General features: G+C 27.1%; 3 protein-coding genes across 3 annotated transcripts in view; 1 reads left to right on the top strand and 2 right to left on the bottom strand.

Annotated features, from left to right (window-relative positions):
- Positions 1 to 17,062, bottom strand: part of LOC135953707 (uncharacterized) — a 73,671-nt gene that overhangs the window by 28,012 nt on the left and 28,597 nt on the right. The gene's annotated exons all lie outside the window — the stretch shown is intronic.
- On the top strand, positions 551 to 2,046 carry LOC135954157 (putative nuclease HARBI1). Its single transcript, XM_065504231.1, has 4 exons — positions 551 to 707; positions 784 to 1,222; positions 1,415 to 1,559; positions 1,624 to 2,046. Exons 1-4 carry the CDS (start codon positions 595 to 597, stop codon positions 2,016 to 2,018), a joined length of 1,092 nt encoding a protein of 363 aa, XP_065360303.1. The 5' UTR covers positions 551 to 594; the 3' UTR covers positions 2,019 to 2,046.
- LOC135955356 (uncharacterized) lies at positions 2,213 to 3,046 on the bottom strand. The gene has a single exon (XM_065505709.1). The coding sequence runs from the start codon at positions 3,044 to 3,046 to the stop codon at positions 2,213 to 2,215; it is 834 nt and encodes a 277-aa protein (XP_065361781.1).

The raw sequence follows: 17,062 nt of genomic DNA, 5'->3' as shown, positions 1-17,062 counted from the left end.
AAGAGTTATACGGGAATTTGTTGTTTACACTAATATGTTCAATGACTATGTGAGAATAAATGACAATAAAAAATGATATATAAGTTATTAAAAACAAAAAATATGTGTTCATCTATTGTAAATCCCGAATTTTTAAGTCGTACACCCAATACTATGGATAGCAAATTTTGTCGATAATTTTCTATGGATAGCAAATGGTGTTGAAAATTTAGTATGACAAAGGAATTTTCTGGAAAATTTAATAAAAATAGCAAATTTGCAAATTTCTTGACAACTTAGTGCTGGGGGGTTACTGTGTAATTCGATTCGAAAATGAAAATCTTTCGAATGGCATATTCGATACGAAAATTAAATTGTACTGTCTAACACTTTCGAATACCTTGCAGCGAAGTATTAATATGTATGCGGGTAAAAGTAACAAATATTTGGGAGCACTTGATCTTAAATGTCAAAATTAACCAAGATAAAACTTGACAGCACTTTTTACGTGACAAATTTAAAAAAAATATTCTGTAGTAAAAACGTTTAAATAAATTAAAACTTTTTATTTTGTATTAAAAACGTATAAATAGAAGGGTTTAAATATACCATAAAATGGATTGTGTTTATCTGTGGATGGATGACAGTGACGACGATGCTCTACCAGAAAGAGTCCAACGGAAATTGATAAGAGACAATTGCAACATATTGGCTCTTAATGAAAAAAAGTAAGTAAATATTATGCACATATTCTAAGAAATTATAAGAATTACATAAATTCATATATATATGTATATATCTTAGCTTTATTAAAAATTTTAGACTCAACAAAGATGCCTTTCTGTATGTCTTTAATTCCATTGAGGACCACTTAAGTTCTCCTCAAAGGTCCACAGCGATTCCACCTTTGCTGAAATTAGCCGCTACACTAAAATTTTTAGGCCAAGGTGGATACCAACATCAAATTGGCCAAGATCGTCTCCTAGGAATATCACAACAGTCAATTTCTAGTTGTATTGCAGAAGTGTGTCAAGCGATAGAAGATATTCTCTGTCCAAAACACATCATTTTTGAAATGACAGATGAAAGAAAACGGGATGCCAAATTACATTTCTATAATAAGTGTGGAATACCAGGCGTTATAGGTGCAGTTGATGGTACTCACATACAAATTATTAAACCAACTATTGATGAACATTTGTATTTAGGAAGAAAATTAAAGCACAGCATTAATGCAATGGTTGTAAGTTATAATGTACATAAATATATATTATTAATATATATTATTTGCTATATAAACATAATTTATATATTATAAATGTTAAACATACATATCGTTAGGTTCTATGGAAAACCATGCTCCTGTAAAATTAAAAAACTTTATACATGGGTTTTCATTAATGGTAATAATATATGTATATGTAAATTATTTTAGGTTTGTGATCATCAAATGTATATAAGGGCTGTTAATGGACGTTTTGGTGGTGCAAATCATGATTCCCATATTTGGAGTTTATGCAATGAGAGGCAATTTTTAATAGAAAAGTATCAAAATGGTGATACAGAAACAAGAATTCTTGGTAAGATAAAAGTTTTGATTATTTGTGGTGTAAGTTTTAACAACTCAAGCATTTCACAACACAGGCGATTCAGGATATCCACTTGAGCCATGGATTTTAACACCATACAGAAATGTTTCTGAAAATTCAACAGAGTCGGTATTTAACGAACAACATTCGAAAGGGAGATCTATCATTGAAAGGACTTTCGGAATTTTAAAAGGAAGATTTCGTTGTTTATTGGCAGCAAGAGAATTACATTATACACCAGGGAAGGCTGTTCAAATTCTTAATGTATGTTGCGCTTTGCATAACATATGTTTGGATTTTAAAGTGGACACTCCAAGTATTGAAAGGGATTATGAAAATGAAAGTGCTCAACCAAGCAATATAAGTCATAATGAAGACAATCTAAATTATTCCAATTTAGCTAAAAGTATTAGAAATACAATAAGAAACAATTTGCAACGAAACCAATAAAAACAAGATTTACGTATATACATTCATATTTACAGTTGTATTTTATTTAAAAAAAAAACTAAAAAATTCATTAAGGTAAGTTAAAACTAAAATTCATGTTGTAAAGGAAATTAACTTCAATTCAAAATAAAAATAAAATAAAAAAGAAAAATTAAAAATAGATTTACATATGTACATAATTAGATAAAAAAAACTTATTTAGACATTTTATTATATTTTGCAGATTCTAAATCAAACATTTGTTTTTTTAATTCAAGGTGAACTATTTTCCTCTTGGTTTTTTCCAATTCAATTTTCTTTTTGAATTCAAACTTTTCTTTTGCAAGCTTCAGCTTGCGTTCTTCTATGTCACATTTTCTCTTTGAATATCTTTTAATGTCAGCTATATCCAGTCTGATTTCTTCTAGAAATTTATTATTATTTTGTTGGTTGATATCAATATCCTTTAAAACTTTCAACGAATTTTCTTGGAAAGCTATTTGATTTTCAACTTGTTTTTTTATCAAGCTTTCTTTGCTGCTTAAACGTTCATTTCTTCTAGGTCTATGGGAAGTATTAACATTTAAATTTTCGACGTTATGCTCCTCCGTCTCAATTGAATCATCCATTACATGAACATTTTCTTCCACATTATCATTTTCAGCAATAATTTCGGCTAGGCTTGTTGATGGCCCAGTGTTTGTTGGTGTTGACGCACCAAAATCTTTTCTTCCATTCATACCATGGACGGATACATTTATAGCAAGGAGATCACAAACTTCCTGTTCTTGTGGTGTAAGTGCGCAGTAACTACTAGGTCCTCCGCCGGTTCCAGAAATGCCGATTTTGTTACGCTTGCACTTGACCTTTATATGGTTTTTGTAGTCTGCCCACACTTTTTTCCATCCATTTGTATCGCGTGTAGGAAAACATGCAGAATTCAGTGCTTGCGTTAATCTTTCCCATAAATGCCGTGATTTGCTTCTTGCTTCTGGGGAGTTAATGTGTCCTTTAGCCAGTTCGGGATGTTCCACCATAAACTCAACCATTAACTCAAATTGTTTGGATTTTGTATGCGACTTTGTTTTTTGAGCATTCCTTGGAAGTAATACAAGTAAAATAAAATTTAATAACATTTTTGATGATTTTTATAAAAAAAAATACTTACATTTTTTATTTTTGTACACTTTCACTAACAAAATGTCTTTCGAATGAAATACGAACAGTTGTAACGTTTTTGGCATTCGTATTCGTATTACACAGTTGCATTTCCGAAAGGGATATTCACGAATACGAAAAGGGAAAAAAAATGTACGAACGTTCGGAAATAAATTTGCGATAATCGTATTACACAGTTTGTTTTGTTCGAATTCGTACAATTTTTGTTTCGAATCGAATTACACAGTAACCCCCCTGGTTCACACACGTCAAGTTTACTTGAACAAGTCTTGAGTTAATAGAACAGAGAGGAGGAAAATCTTTTCAATGAAGTGTGTGAACCAGCACTTACTATATATATCAAATTTTTTGAACATTTACTACCCCATCAGCATTTTTACTGGAATTCAGCCTTGAATTATAGTCAAGCAATTGAATTACAGTTGTACTACACTTTATTTCAATAGCATTTTCCAGTAAAAAGGAAACATAAATTCAAGCCATATGTTTTTAATTTTTTCAAATATTTTTTGCATTCAAGTCAAATTCCAACAAAATACTCAAGTGCTTGAATTTGTGGGGCTTTGGTGCTTATTGGGTTTAGATAGCAAATTTCTAGATAATTTACTATAAATAGAAAATTCCTCGAAAATGTACTTATTTTTTTTGAAAATTTACTATAGTTAGAAGGCAAATTTATTATAAATAACATATTCAATTATAAGATTATGAGAATCTGGTGGTACACCCTGTTCTATTTAGTAAGTTAAGACGCTATATTTTATATAAAACATAATAAACTATTTTCAAATGAATTTATTATTATTTTTTTTATTTTACGTACTTGCAGCATTGAATAGTTGTAGTCTTTAGATAAAATTAAAATGTTTTATTCGTATTATTTATCTTGAAATTAATGAATGAAAAAATACAAATATTGTATATAAATTGAAAGTAATTGAAAACGCACAATTGCGTCAAATTAAATGAATAATTTTTCAAAAAATTTTAAATAAATCATAAACAAATTTGTTTTCCCCCTAAGAATTCATATTTTCAATATTTTAAGGAGAGACCTGCAACAAGCAAACCATTTAATGTAGCTGAGGTATAATAGTTGTATATTAAAATGTCTAGCAAATATTATTCAAGTAGTTTTTCAGCTTCCTAAATTTGTTGGTAGAATTTCTATTTTTTGTGTATTTTCTAACTAAATATAAATATGTATTCTGTGTTGGCTACAAGTGAATATGAAGCCTATGCTGATTTCAACAACAAACATGCTGTAATAATTTCTTTGAAAAACTAAATTTTAAATACGAAAATAATTATCGCATTTTTTTGTATGTTTTTTATTTTATTTTTTTTGCTGTATGTAGCAAGAATAAAGTACTATTGGGTACATGATGTACTCTCATGTCTAGGTGGGTGCAATTGCTTCTTGTATTTGAGTTTCTATTTTTTTTTTGTTCTTTTCGAAAATTCTAATTTTAACCCAAAATAATTTATTTGTATTTATGCTGAAGTTTTTAGTTCATCTTAAGTTCTTTTTTCATTTTTATTGTAATTGTAGCTTGTGCCTCAAATTGTTGCAATAATACGAAACAAATTACTCGAGCAGCTGTAATAATTGATATATAATTTCCTCGTTACAATCAATTAATTTTCTGTAGTTTCCCCCTTGATTTATTAGAGTTTTTTAATGAATTTTTATTTACAATTTCGTGTTTTTTATTTAGGTTGATATTATTTTCAAGATTTCAAAATTTATAATTAAAATATATGCTTTAAAACAACTAAATGGTTAAGAGCAATATTGTTTTTCAGTTGTGCTTACACAATTTTCGTTAAGTTAACTAAAAACTTGGCGTTCAAGCTACTAAGCGATTTTTAAACTAAAATTGATATGATTGAAACTTGTTAAAAGTATTCCACCACTTCTTAAGTTATTTAACAATACTTCAAAAGATTTGATTTATAAATGATCTCTGCATACCCACTATATTTTTAAACAATAGGTTTATTATCATAAAATCACGCCAAATAAAATGTCGTTGTTGGCTTAAATTGTAAATTATTGTTATTTAATATTTGTTTGTGTGAAAACAAACAAATGTTAGAAAATTTTTATTGCTTGTACTCCCCACCAGACGGAAGTTGATTATTAATTGTAGCCAAATTCAATACAAATATCAAAATATGTATTCCAAATTAGCATATTACACGATATTTGTTGGTCAAATAATACTCATGTATAACTAGCTATGGAAAATGAACTCTATTAACATTAATTATATACATACTAGTACAAAAAACAACAATATTTTCAAACTTGTCTCATTAACTATTATTTGATTTAACCATATTTGTTGTATGTTCGTTCGAATAAATGTAAATTTTTTCAAACAATTTACTACCAACGATTTAGACAAGATCTCTGTTAAATGATAAATTCAATATACAATAATTTTCTAACAAAAACCTACAATAATTTTTCTTAATTTGTTTATTGTAGTCGTACGAATATATTTAAACATTTACTATGATTTTTATCTCTAGTTACTACTCCTCTACAGCAGTTGACAGTTGTTGTTTGTTGGCCGGATGGTTGGTGGTGGTGCTGGGCTATTAATTTAAATTGATAAATTTAAAAATCGTTAAATGCTTGTTTTAAATTGAGCTTCTCTCAATGTATACGAGCAGTAATTATGCAAATTTATTTACACTTTAAAGGTGTTATTATCAATGGATTAATGAATTAACTTTGTATGAAATGGATTTTTAATGAAATACGAATATTTCATTAGTATTTCTCGGAGCTTGATAAACGATTTGATTTGAAAATCATTTATGTGTGAGCGTGTCGTAGTTGTGTTTAATTTGAATATATTTTCAATTTTGTTTTATCAATTACAAAATTAATGACAATATTAAAATGCTAAATAATTAGTACAAAGCCAATGATTTTGGTCGAATTGAAGAATTTTTAAATTTTCTGGAAAATAGCTATTTTGGAAATTTTTCTAGTCAATTTTGGAAAAATTTGCTATTTCTAGTCGATTTTCGAGAAATTTCCTATTTTTTAGTAAATTTCCGAGAACTTTGCTATTTCCTTTTTCTATTTCTAGTAAATTTTCGTGAACTTAGCTATTTTTGAGAAATTAGCTATTTTTAGTAAATTTTTGAGAACATTGCTATTTCTAGTCGATTTTCGAGAACTTTGCAATTTCTATTAAATTTTCAAGAGCTTTGCTATTTTTGAGAAATTTGCTATTTCTAGTAAATAGTTTCTTGAAATATTTCCCGTAAAATGTCAAGAAATCTGTTGTCGATTTTCGAGAAATTTCCTATTTTTTAGTAAATTTTCAAGAACTTTGCTATTTCCATTTTCTAGTAAATTTTCGTGAACTTTAATATTTTTGAGAAATTAGCCATTTTTAGTAAATTTTTAAGAAGTTTGCTATTTTTAGTAAATTTTTGAGAAATTTGTTATTTCTATTAAATTTTCGAAAACTTAGCTATTTTTGAGAAATTTGCTATTTCTAGTAAATGTTTGAGAACATTGCTATTTCTAGTAAATTTTTGAGAACTTTGCTATTTCTATTACGTTTTACTTGATTTTCATATAAAAAATCGATTTTTGGTTGATAATTTAAGTGATCACAGATGATCGTCCTTTTTCTATTTGGACCGCTATTTACAGACTTATAGCCATTTTTATGTTTACTTGATTTTCAAAATATAAGTGATCACAGATGATCGTCCTTTTTCTATTTGGACCACTATTCACCGACTTATAGCCATTTTTATGCTTACTTGATTTTCATATAAAAATTCGATTTATGGTTGAAAATATAAGTGATCGCAGATGATCATCGTTTTTCTGTTTGAACCACTATTTACAGACTTATAGCCACTTTTATGTTTTACTTGATTTTCATATAAAAAATCGATTTTTGGTTGCAAATATAAGTGATCACAGATGATCTTCCTTTTTCCATTTGGACCTCTATTTACCGACTTATAGCCATTTTTATGTTTTACTTGATTTTCATATAAAAAATCGATTTATGGTTGAAAATGTAGGTGATCACAGATGATCGTCCGTTTTCCATTTGTACCACTATTTGCCAACTTATAGCCAATTTTATGTTTTACTTGATTTTCATATAAAAAACGAATTTTAGTTGAAAATATAAGTGATCACAGATGATCGTCCTTTTTCTATTTGGACCACTATTTACAGACTTATAGCCACTTTTATGCTTTACTTGATTCTCATATAAAAAATCGATTTTTGGTTGAAAATATAAGTGATCACAGATGATCGTCCTTTTTCCATTTGGACCTCTATTTACTGACTTATAGCCATTTTTATGCTTTACTTGATTTTCATATAAAAAATCGATTTTCGGTTGAAAATTTAAGTGATCACAGATGATCGTCCTTTTTCCATTTGGACCTCTATTTACTGACTTATAGCCATTTTTATGCTTTACTTGATTTTCATATAAAAAATCGATTTTTGGTTGAAAATATAAGTGATCGCAGATGATCATAGCTTTTCTGTTTGAACCACTATTTACCGACTTATAGCCACTTTTATGTTTTACTTGATTTTCATATAAAAATCGATTTTTGGTTGAAAATATAAGTGATCACAGATGATCGTCCTTTTTCTATTTGGACCACTATTTACCGACTTATAGCCATTTTTATGTTTTACTTGATTTTCATATAAAAAATCGATTTTTGGTTGAAAATTTAAGTGATCACAGATGATCGTCTTTTTTCCATTTGGACCACTATTTACCGACATATAGCCATTTTTATGTTTTATTGGATTTTCATATAAAATATAGATTTTTGGTTGAAAATATAAGTGATCACAGATGACCTTCCTTTTTCCATTTGGACCTCTATCTACTGACTTATTTTTATGTTTACTTGATTTTCATATAAAAAATCGATTTTCGGTTGAAAATTTAAGTGATCACAGATGATCGTCCTTTTTCTATTTGGACCACTATTTACAGACTTATAGCCACTTTTATGTTTTACTTGATTTTCATATAAAAAATCGATTTTTGGTTGAAAATATAAGTGATCGCAGATGATCATCGTTTTTCTGTTTGAACCACTATTTACAGACTTATAGCCACTTTTATGTTTTACTTGTTTTCATATAAAAAATCGATTTTTGGTTGAAAATTTAAGTGATCACAGATGATCTTCCTTTTGCCATTTGGACCTATATTTACTGACTTATAGCCATTTTTATGTTTTACTTGATTTTCATATAAAAAAATCGATTTTTGGTTGGAAATGTAAGTCACATATGATCGTCCTTTTTCCATTTGGACCTCTATTTACTAACTTATAGCCATTTTTGTTTTACTTGATTTTCATATAAAAAATGGATTTTTGGTTGAAAATATAAGTGATCACAGATGATCGTCCTTTTTCTATTTGGACCACTATTTACCGACTTATAGCCATTTTTATGTTTTACTTGATTTTCATATAAAAAATCGATTTTTGGTTGAAAATATAAGTGATCACAGATGATCTTCCTTTTTCCATTTGGACCTCTATTTACTAACTTATAACCATTTTTATGTTTACTTGATTTTCAATAAAAAATCGATTTTTGGTTGAAAATATAAGTGATCACAGATGATCTTCCTTTTTCCATTTGGACCTCTATTTACTGACTTATAGCCATTTTTATGTTTTACTTGATTTTCATATAAAAAATCGATTTTTGGTTTAAAATATAAGTGATCACAGATGATCGTCCTTTTTCTATTTGGACCACTATTTACCGACTTATAGCCATTTTTATGTTTTACTTGATTTTCATATAAAAAATCGATTTTTGGTTGAAAATTTAAGTGATCACAGATGATCGTCTTTTTTCCATTTGGACCACTATTTACCGACTTATAGCCATTTTTATGTTTTATTGGATTTTCATATTAAATATAGATTTTTCAATTTTAAAGAGCTTTGCTATTTTTGAGAAATTAGCTGTTTCTAGTATATCTTGCGATATTTCCCGTAAAATTTCAGGAAATCTGTTGTCGAAATTTTCGAGAACTTTGCTATTTTTGACAAATTTGCTATTTCTAGTAAATTTTGGAGAACTTTTCTATTTCTAGTAAATTTTGGAGAAATTAGCTATTTCTTGAAATATTTCCCGTAAAATGTCAAGAAATATGATATTTCTAGCAAATTTTTGAGAAATTTGCTAGTTCTAGTAAATTTTCGAGAACTTTGCTATTTTTAGTAAATTTTTGAGAAAATTGCTATTTCTAGTCGATTATCGAGAAATTTGCTATTTTTATTAAATTTCGAAATTTTTCCAGTAAATTTTCGCGAACTTTGATAAATTTGCTATTTGATAAATTTGCTATTTAGAAATGTTCATGAACTTTGCTATTTCTAGAAAATTTTCGAGAACTAGTTTTGAGAAATTTGTTATTTTTGAGAACTTTGCTACTTTTGAGAAATTTGCTATTTCTAGTAAATTTTCTATTTTCAGAAAAAAATTCAATAAAACAGTTATTTCTAGTAAAATTTCCTATTTTTATTTGTTATTTTTAGTAAATTTTCTCGATTTTTGCTATTTATATTTATAGTACTTATTATCGTTAGTTGCTATTTAAAATAAATTGTGTTGTTGTTATTTATAATATATTTTCTAGATTTATCTTTGCACAATGATGAATAATCCAAATTACTTGTCCAACAAATCTATAACAAATCATTTGCCAAAGCCCTGAAAATCTCAACAATTTATAGTAAATATTTGTCACTTTGTTAACATAGTTTAAAAGAAATCAAATTTCAACATTAAAATTTATTAACCACATGATTTCATGGCGATTTTTAGAGAAACTTTTTTGTATAAACTACTGTATTTGCCAAAAAAAAAGAAAGAAAAATCCCAATATTGAACATAAATTATATTTATTATATTTTATACAAATTTTAAATTTACGAGAAATTTACTATTTCAAGCATGTTGCTATTTGTAGTAAATATACCATAAATTAGCTATTTCTAGTAAATTTGTTTGTTATTTGCTATTTCCAGTAAAATTTCAAGAAATCAGCAATTTCTAGTAAATTTCAGAAAAATCTGCTATTTCTAGCTTATTTTTTACAAATTTGCTATTTGCTTTATATCAAGTTGCTATTTGTAGTAAATTTTCGAGAAATTTTAATAATATTTCGTAGCTGGAGACAAACAAATCACAAATCTGTATGATTCAAATGTTTGTAAAATTATCTCTAAAACCTTTTATTATGAGAATAGTAATATTTCATAAACTTCCTTCTATTTTTTTTTTTGGTATTAAAGTCCATTAACTAAATTTATTATTTCATTTGAAAATGATTTAAAAATAAATGTGTTTTTATGAAAGTGAAAAAAGAAATATTGCGTCAATAGCTAATATTTCATTATGAATGAGTAAGGGGTCAACATAATTTCTTTCTATGAATCTGCAAGATATTTTTGATTTTCCCCAAAAAAAAAAACTCAAAAAAAATACAATTTATAAACAATTCATTAATTTAATTTTTATGAGTTTTTGTTTTTCATCTGCCAACTAAGTCAGTCAGCACAGTCAATTTAGCATAAAAACTATTATAATAAAATAAAAAAACGCTTGCAATAAAACAAACAAGCGTTTGAATGAAATATAAATCTACATGAATTTCTAATAAAATAAAATTAGGATTATTAAAATACATATGAAAAGAAAAAAAAAACACCTACCCAAAGCAAAAAAACTACAACTATTTCTCTTGATGATCAGCAGAATTTCTATCATTCAGATGTCTTATGGCCTGTTAGTGTATAATGAACCCTCGCATTAAACTGAATAACCACCCACCACAGAAAGATGCCAAAAATCATATGGAATAGACAATGATTTTTTTTGTTTCGTTTGTTTTCCTCAAAAATACAATAACAATTTTTATTAAAATTATATTTTTTTGTTTAATATGTTTGTATGAACGAAATATAGAAAACATGATAAATTGGTATTTAAACACATCGTTAGGGATTTTCACAGTCAACGAAACATATGTAACAATGATGTTTGGATATATATTAAGACTTTGTGATGAGCTACGAGTTGAGATGATTCGGCAACTGATCATAGCGAATACAATTCGTGATCTGATCTCGCCAGCATAGTTCATTAAATAGTGATTGAAAAAACTACGTAAGAGATTTTGTTCGTCCACAGCCGAACATTTGTTTAAATTTAAAAAAGGTTTATTGTTCTATAATATAATATTTTGCAAACCCTTGATATAATTAGCGAATCTATGATAACGAAGATGTTATTGTCACAAACTCAGCAAAGCACATTCGCGATCCATTCTCGATAATTTTCTTTCTTTGTTGACTTGCTTCGTGAAAGCCGAACATTGTTTGTCGAAATTAACACATATAAGTATATTTAAATCTATAAACCTTGACCTAATGTAGGGTATTTAAATTATATTCATTAAATTTAATGTAAATTTAAAATTTGTTTTATTAAAATGGAGTCTGGTTCCGTTCCGGTGGTAGGTGTTTCAAATATTTGTACACACATTTCTTTTATATTCTTATAATTTATGATGATTACAAAATCTGTATAAAATATAAATATAATTTATATTCAATTTTGGGATTTGTTTTTGGACATTGATGGATCAATATTTAATTTTTCTATTTTTTTTTTTTGGCAAATACAGTAGTTTATATACAAATGTTTCTCTAAAAATTGCCATGAAATTGTGGGGATAATAAATTTAAATGTTGAAATTTGATTTCTTTTAAACTATGTTAACAAAGTGACCAAAAATATTTACTATAAATTGTTCAGATTTTCAGGGCTTTAGCAAATGATTTGTTAAAGATTTGTTGGACAAGTAATTTGGCAGATTTAAAGGGGTTAATGAGGTTTTATGTATTATTCATCATTGTGCAAAGATGAAATTTAGAAAATATATTATAAATAGCAGCTAGCTAGAATATTTACTATAATTTCCTATAAAAAGCTAATATCTAGAAAATTTACTATAAATAGCAAATTTCTAGAAAATTCACCATAAATAGCAAATTTCTAGAAAATTCAATCTAAATAGCAAATTCCTCAATAATTTACTATAAATAGAAAATTTTACTAAAAAAGAAAATTCACCAAAATTAACTACAAATAGCAAATTTCTCAAAAATTCACCATAAATAGCAAATTTCTCGAAAATTTTCTATAAATACCAAATTTCTCGATAATTCACTATAAATAGCAAATTTCTCAAAAATTCACTAAATAGAAATTTTCTCGAAAATTCACTGTAAATTACAATATCTCGAAAATGTACTATAAATAGTAAATTACTCAAAAATTCACTCTAAATAGCAAATTTCTGAAAAATTCACCATAATTAGCAAATTTCTCGAAAATTTTCTATAAATAGCAAATTTCTCAAAAATCCACTATAAATAGAAAATTTCTCAAAAATTCACTAAATAGAAATTTTCTCAAAAATTCACTATAAATAGCAATATCTAGAAAATTTACTATAAATAGTAAATTTGCTATTTATAGTGATAAATAGCAAATTTGTCGATAATTCTCTATAAATAGCAAATTTCTCCAAAATTTACTATAAATATCAAATTTCCCAAAAATTCACTAGATAGCTATTTTCTCGAAACTTAACTATAAATAGCATATTTCTCAAAAATGCTCACTATAAATAGCAAATTTCTCAATAATTCACAATAAACAGCAATTTTCTCGAAAATTTACTTTAAATAGCAATTTTCTCAAAAATTTACTATAAATAGCAAGTTTTAAAAATTTACTATAAATAGGAAATTTTTCGAAAATTCACTATAAATAGCAAATTTCTCGAAAATTTTCTATAAATAGCTAATTTTTTCAAAAATCCACTATAAATAGAAAATTTCTCAAAAATTCACTAAATAGAAATTTTCTCAAAAATTCACTATAAATAGCAATATCTATAGCAATTACTATAAATAGTAAATTTGCTATTTATAGTGATAAATAGCAAATTTGTCGATAATTCTCTATAAATAGCAAATTTCCAAAAAATTCACTAGATAGCTATTTTCTCAAAACTTTACTATAAATAGCATATTTCTCAAAAATGCTCACTATAAATAGCAAATTTCTCAATAATTTACTATAAATAGCAATTTTCTCGAAAATTTACTATAAATAGCAATTTTCTCGAAAATTTACTATAAATAGCAAAAATCTCGAAAATTTACTATAAATAGCAAATTTCTCCAAAATTTACTATAAATATCAAGTTTCTAAAAAATTCACTATATAGCAAATTTCTCAAAAATTCACTATAAATAGCAAAATTTTTCAAAACTTCACTATAAATAAAAAATTTCTCGAAAATTCACTAAATAGCTATTTTCTCGAAAATTTACTATAAATAGCAACCTGCTGAATTAATGTAAATAGCAACTTGCTCGAGAATTTTCTATAAATAAAAACGTAACTATAAATAGCAAATTTCTCAAAATTACTATAAATAGGTACTTTCTTGAAAATTTATTATAAATAGCTGATTTCTCGAAAATTCACATTAATATTAAATTCCTCGAAAATTTACTATAAATAGCAACTTGCTGTTTATTTAGCAAGTTTTACTGTAAATAGCAATTTATTTAAAAATTTATTATAAATAGCAACGTGGACGAATATTTATTATAGATTCAAAATTTACTTTAAATAGAAACCTGCTCAATTAATGAAAATAGCAACTTGGTCTAGTATTTACTATTAATAAAAACTTTCTCGAATATATTCTCTAAATTTCTCTAATTTACTATATAGCAAACCTAGCAATTTTCTACATATAGCAAACTTGTGAAACATTTATCATAAATAGCAATTGCGTTGCAAATATTCTATAAATAGCATATTTCTAGAAAGTTTTGTATAAATATCAAATTTCTTAAAAAATTCTAAACAACAATTTTATTTATAGTTCTGTATTATTTAATTCTAATCTTAGTCAATAGCACAATTTTAAATTCAAATTTCAACTCATTGTCACAGAAGCTTATTTAGTAAAATAAAAAAAAACACTCCAAAAAACTAAATGACTTCTTATCAGAGATTTAACCATAAACCGATACAACAGAACAACTTAATAAAGCTTTTTGTTTTTGTATCACATTTAACTTTAAGTCTCAATTATTGTTGTTTCAAATTCATGTTGTAGTTGTTTTGGCTATCGAATTTGTTTGATCAGCGAGAAAACACTTGAATGAGAATTACAACCATGACATGATCACTGCATGTTTAGCTGACTGACTTAATGACTAAGTGACACACACAGTAGTTGTACGAAATTCTAACAATCGATCGATCAATTGATCGTTTTGGTTAAATTGTTTTGGTTTTTTTTTTTCTATTAAATGGTTGTATAAATAGCAAAATAAAATAGGTGTGTTATAGATAGATATGTGTTTGCTTCTCATAAACAAAGTCGAGAGAGTTTCCTTAAACTCTTAAATGGCAACAGTTCTACTAGTATCACAAATGTGAAGGGAAACAGATCGGGTATGAGTTTTGGGTTGCCTGTTTAGTATGTTTATAATGTGTGTTAATGACATTGCACTTTATTCGCTGTGGAATTTTGTTAAAGTTTAAGAGAGTATATAAACAATCACATCGGTATTTATTTTATTGTTAAAATTAGTGTTTTTTTAACAGCTTTTCGTATTATCGTATTAGCGTTCTATTCAATTGCTTAAATTTTAAGTGGGTGTTGGGTGTAGTTTTTATTGTATTTTAGCTTAAAGTGATTGCCTGAATTCGAAATGATAATGTGACAAAATTTATAAAATAATGTTGGTTAAAACCGAAATCTATAAAACATAAAATTGTTTTTAATTTAGAAATCTATTCAGAGAATCGAACAATGGAATTTATGCCTTTGTTATCAACATGACCCGACCAACTTTGGAGCTGTGCCCAATAGACCCCATTCCCCATACGAAAAAATGCAAAATCAAATCAGAAACACCTCAGCTCTCGCTGTGTAAAATTTCACAAAGACATCTTCATCTATCTACCGAATAATTTACAAAATAGGTCTTATTTGTACCAACTAAAGCTTAAATCGTGTATCGTTGTATAGAGTAACTAAAGCTTCAACCGTAGGTCATTCTGTAGACTAACTAATGCTTTACTCGTAGGTCACTATGTAGACTAACTGAAGCTTCAATCGTAGGTCATTATGTAGATCAACTAAAGCTTCAATCGTAGGTCATTATGTATACCAAATAAAGCTTCAATCGAAGGTCATTATGTAGACTAATTAAAGCTTTAATCGTAGGACATTTGTAGAATAAATAAAGCTTCAGTCGTAGGTCACGATGTAGACCAACTAAAGCTTCAATCGTAGGTCATTATGTAGACCAACTAAAGCTTCAATCGTAGGTCATTATGTATGCTAAATAAAGCTTCAATCGAAGGTTATTATGTAGACTAATTAAAGCTTTAATCGTAGGACATTTTGTAGAATAAATAAAGCTTCAGTCGTAGGTCACGATGTAGACCAACTAAAGCTTCAGTCGTAGGTCATTATGTAGACCAACTAAAGCTTCAATCGTAGGTCACGATGTAGACCAACTAAAGCTTCAATCGTAGGTCATTATGTAGATCGACTAAAACTTCAATCTTAGGTCGCGATATAGACCAACTAAAGCTTCAATCGTAGGTCGTTATGTAGACCAACTAAAGCTTCAATCGTAGGTCATTATTTAGATCAACTATAGCTTCAATCGTAGGTCACGATGTAGACCAACTAAAGCTTCAATCGTAGGTCATTATGTAGATCAACTAAAGCTTCAATCGTAGACCATTATGTAGATCATCTAAAGCTTCAATCGTAGGTCATTATGTAGACTAACTAAATCTAAATGGTCTTAAACTGTATGGTATCGCCATGAGCCAGTATTTCCGAAGAAAAAGGCAATATTTTCAAGCGTTTTAAGAACCCAAACTGATATTTTTTGTTTCCCAAAATGATTAATTCTATCAGTCCCTTCCCAATAATGTTAAACCTTTTTCTTCATGTAATATTTACAAAATTAAGACAACAACCACTAACAATGTCAACTAAAACCCCCAATGTAATTGTTAAAACCATAAAAATTAACACCAAAAACAAAAAACGAAAACAAAAACATTTAAGAAGTTCTGGTAATCGCATCAGTCTTTACAGATCTCACATTACACCAGAGGCCTCGTGATAAATGTGATGGCTGTGATGAGCCATGATGTGATGACGATGATGATTGTGGTGGGAAATTTAATAGTTGTTCAATGTTGTTGTAGTTATAACATACGTTTTGTTTTTATTGTTTAATGTTTTGACAAAAAGCTGTTTACAAAAAAAAATGAGAAATTTAAACAAAACTTGTGATTAAAATAAAAACAATAAAACAGAAACTAAAACCACAAAATTCCTAATAAAACTGATATTAATCTGTTGTAATATGTTTATTAAAAAAACAAACAAACAAAACAAAAGTCGTTAAATTTTCAAAACCATAAAATAAACAAGAGTTCAAAACTACAACATTAATAATATTTATAACATTAACTACGTTGACAATAATCCCTTTAAATAATAATACAAATTAATAAATTAAATGCATTTAACCTTGAGATGTTCAATTTAACAAATTAATCGATTACAGCTGTCATATTCGAATAATTGAATTGAATAACTGCTCAAATGTTTAAAGTTACAACTACAAAAAGGCAACATCTGAGTCTAAATGAAGCTGTAATTTTGAGCACAACACAAGACTCACAGCATCATCAGTCATGTCATTAA

The sequence above is a fragment of the Calliphora vicina genome, chromosome 3, assembly GCF_958450345.1.
Source record: "Calliphora vicina chromosome 3, idCalVici1.1, whole genome shotgun sequence".
NCBI lineage: Eukaryota > Metazoa > Arthropoda > Insecta > Diptera > Calliphoridae > Calliphora > Calliphora vicina.
The sequence above is the reverse complement of the archived record's forward strand: the minus strand, read 5'-3'. Positions and strand labels throughout refer to the sequence as shown.

Coding starts and splice junctions, on each gene's coding strand:
- LOC135954157 (XM_065504231.1), top strand. CDS start 595: ATGGATTGTGTTTATCTGTGGATGGATGACAGTGACGACGATGCTCTA. Junction 708..783: donor TTGGCTCTTAATGAAAAAAA/GTAAGTAAATAT, acceptor TATATATCTTAG/CTTTATTAAAAATTTTAGAC. Junction 1,223..1,414: donor ACAGCATTAATGCAATGGTT/GTAAGTTATAAT, acceptor AAATTATTTTAG/GTTTGTGATCATCAAATGTA.
- LOC135955356 (XM_065505709.1), bottom strand. CDS start 3,046: ATGGTTGAGTTTATGGTGGAACATCCCGAACTGGCTAAAGGACACATT.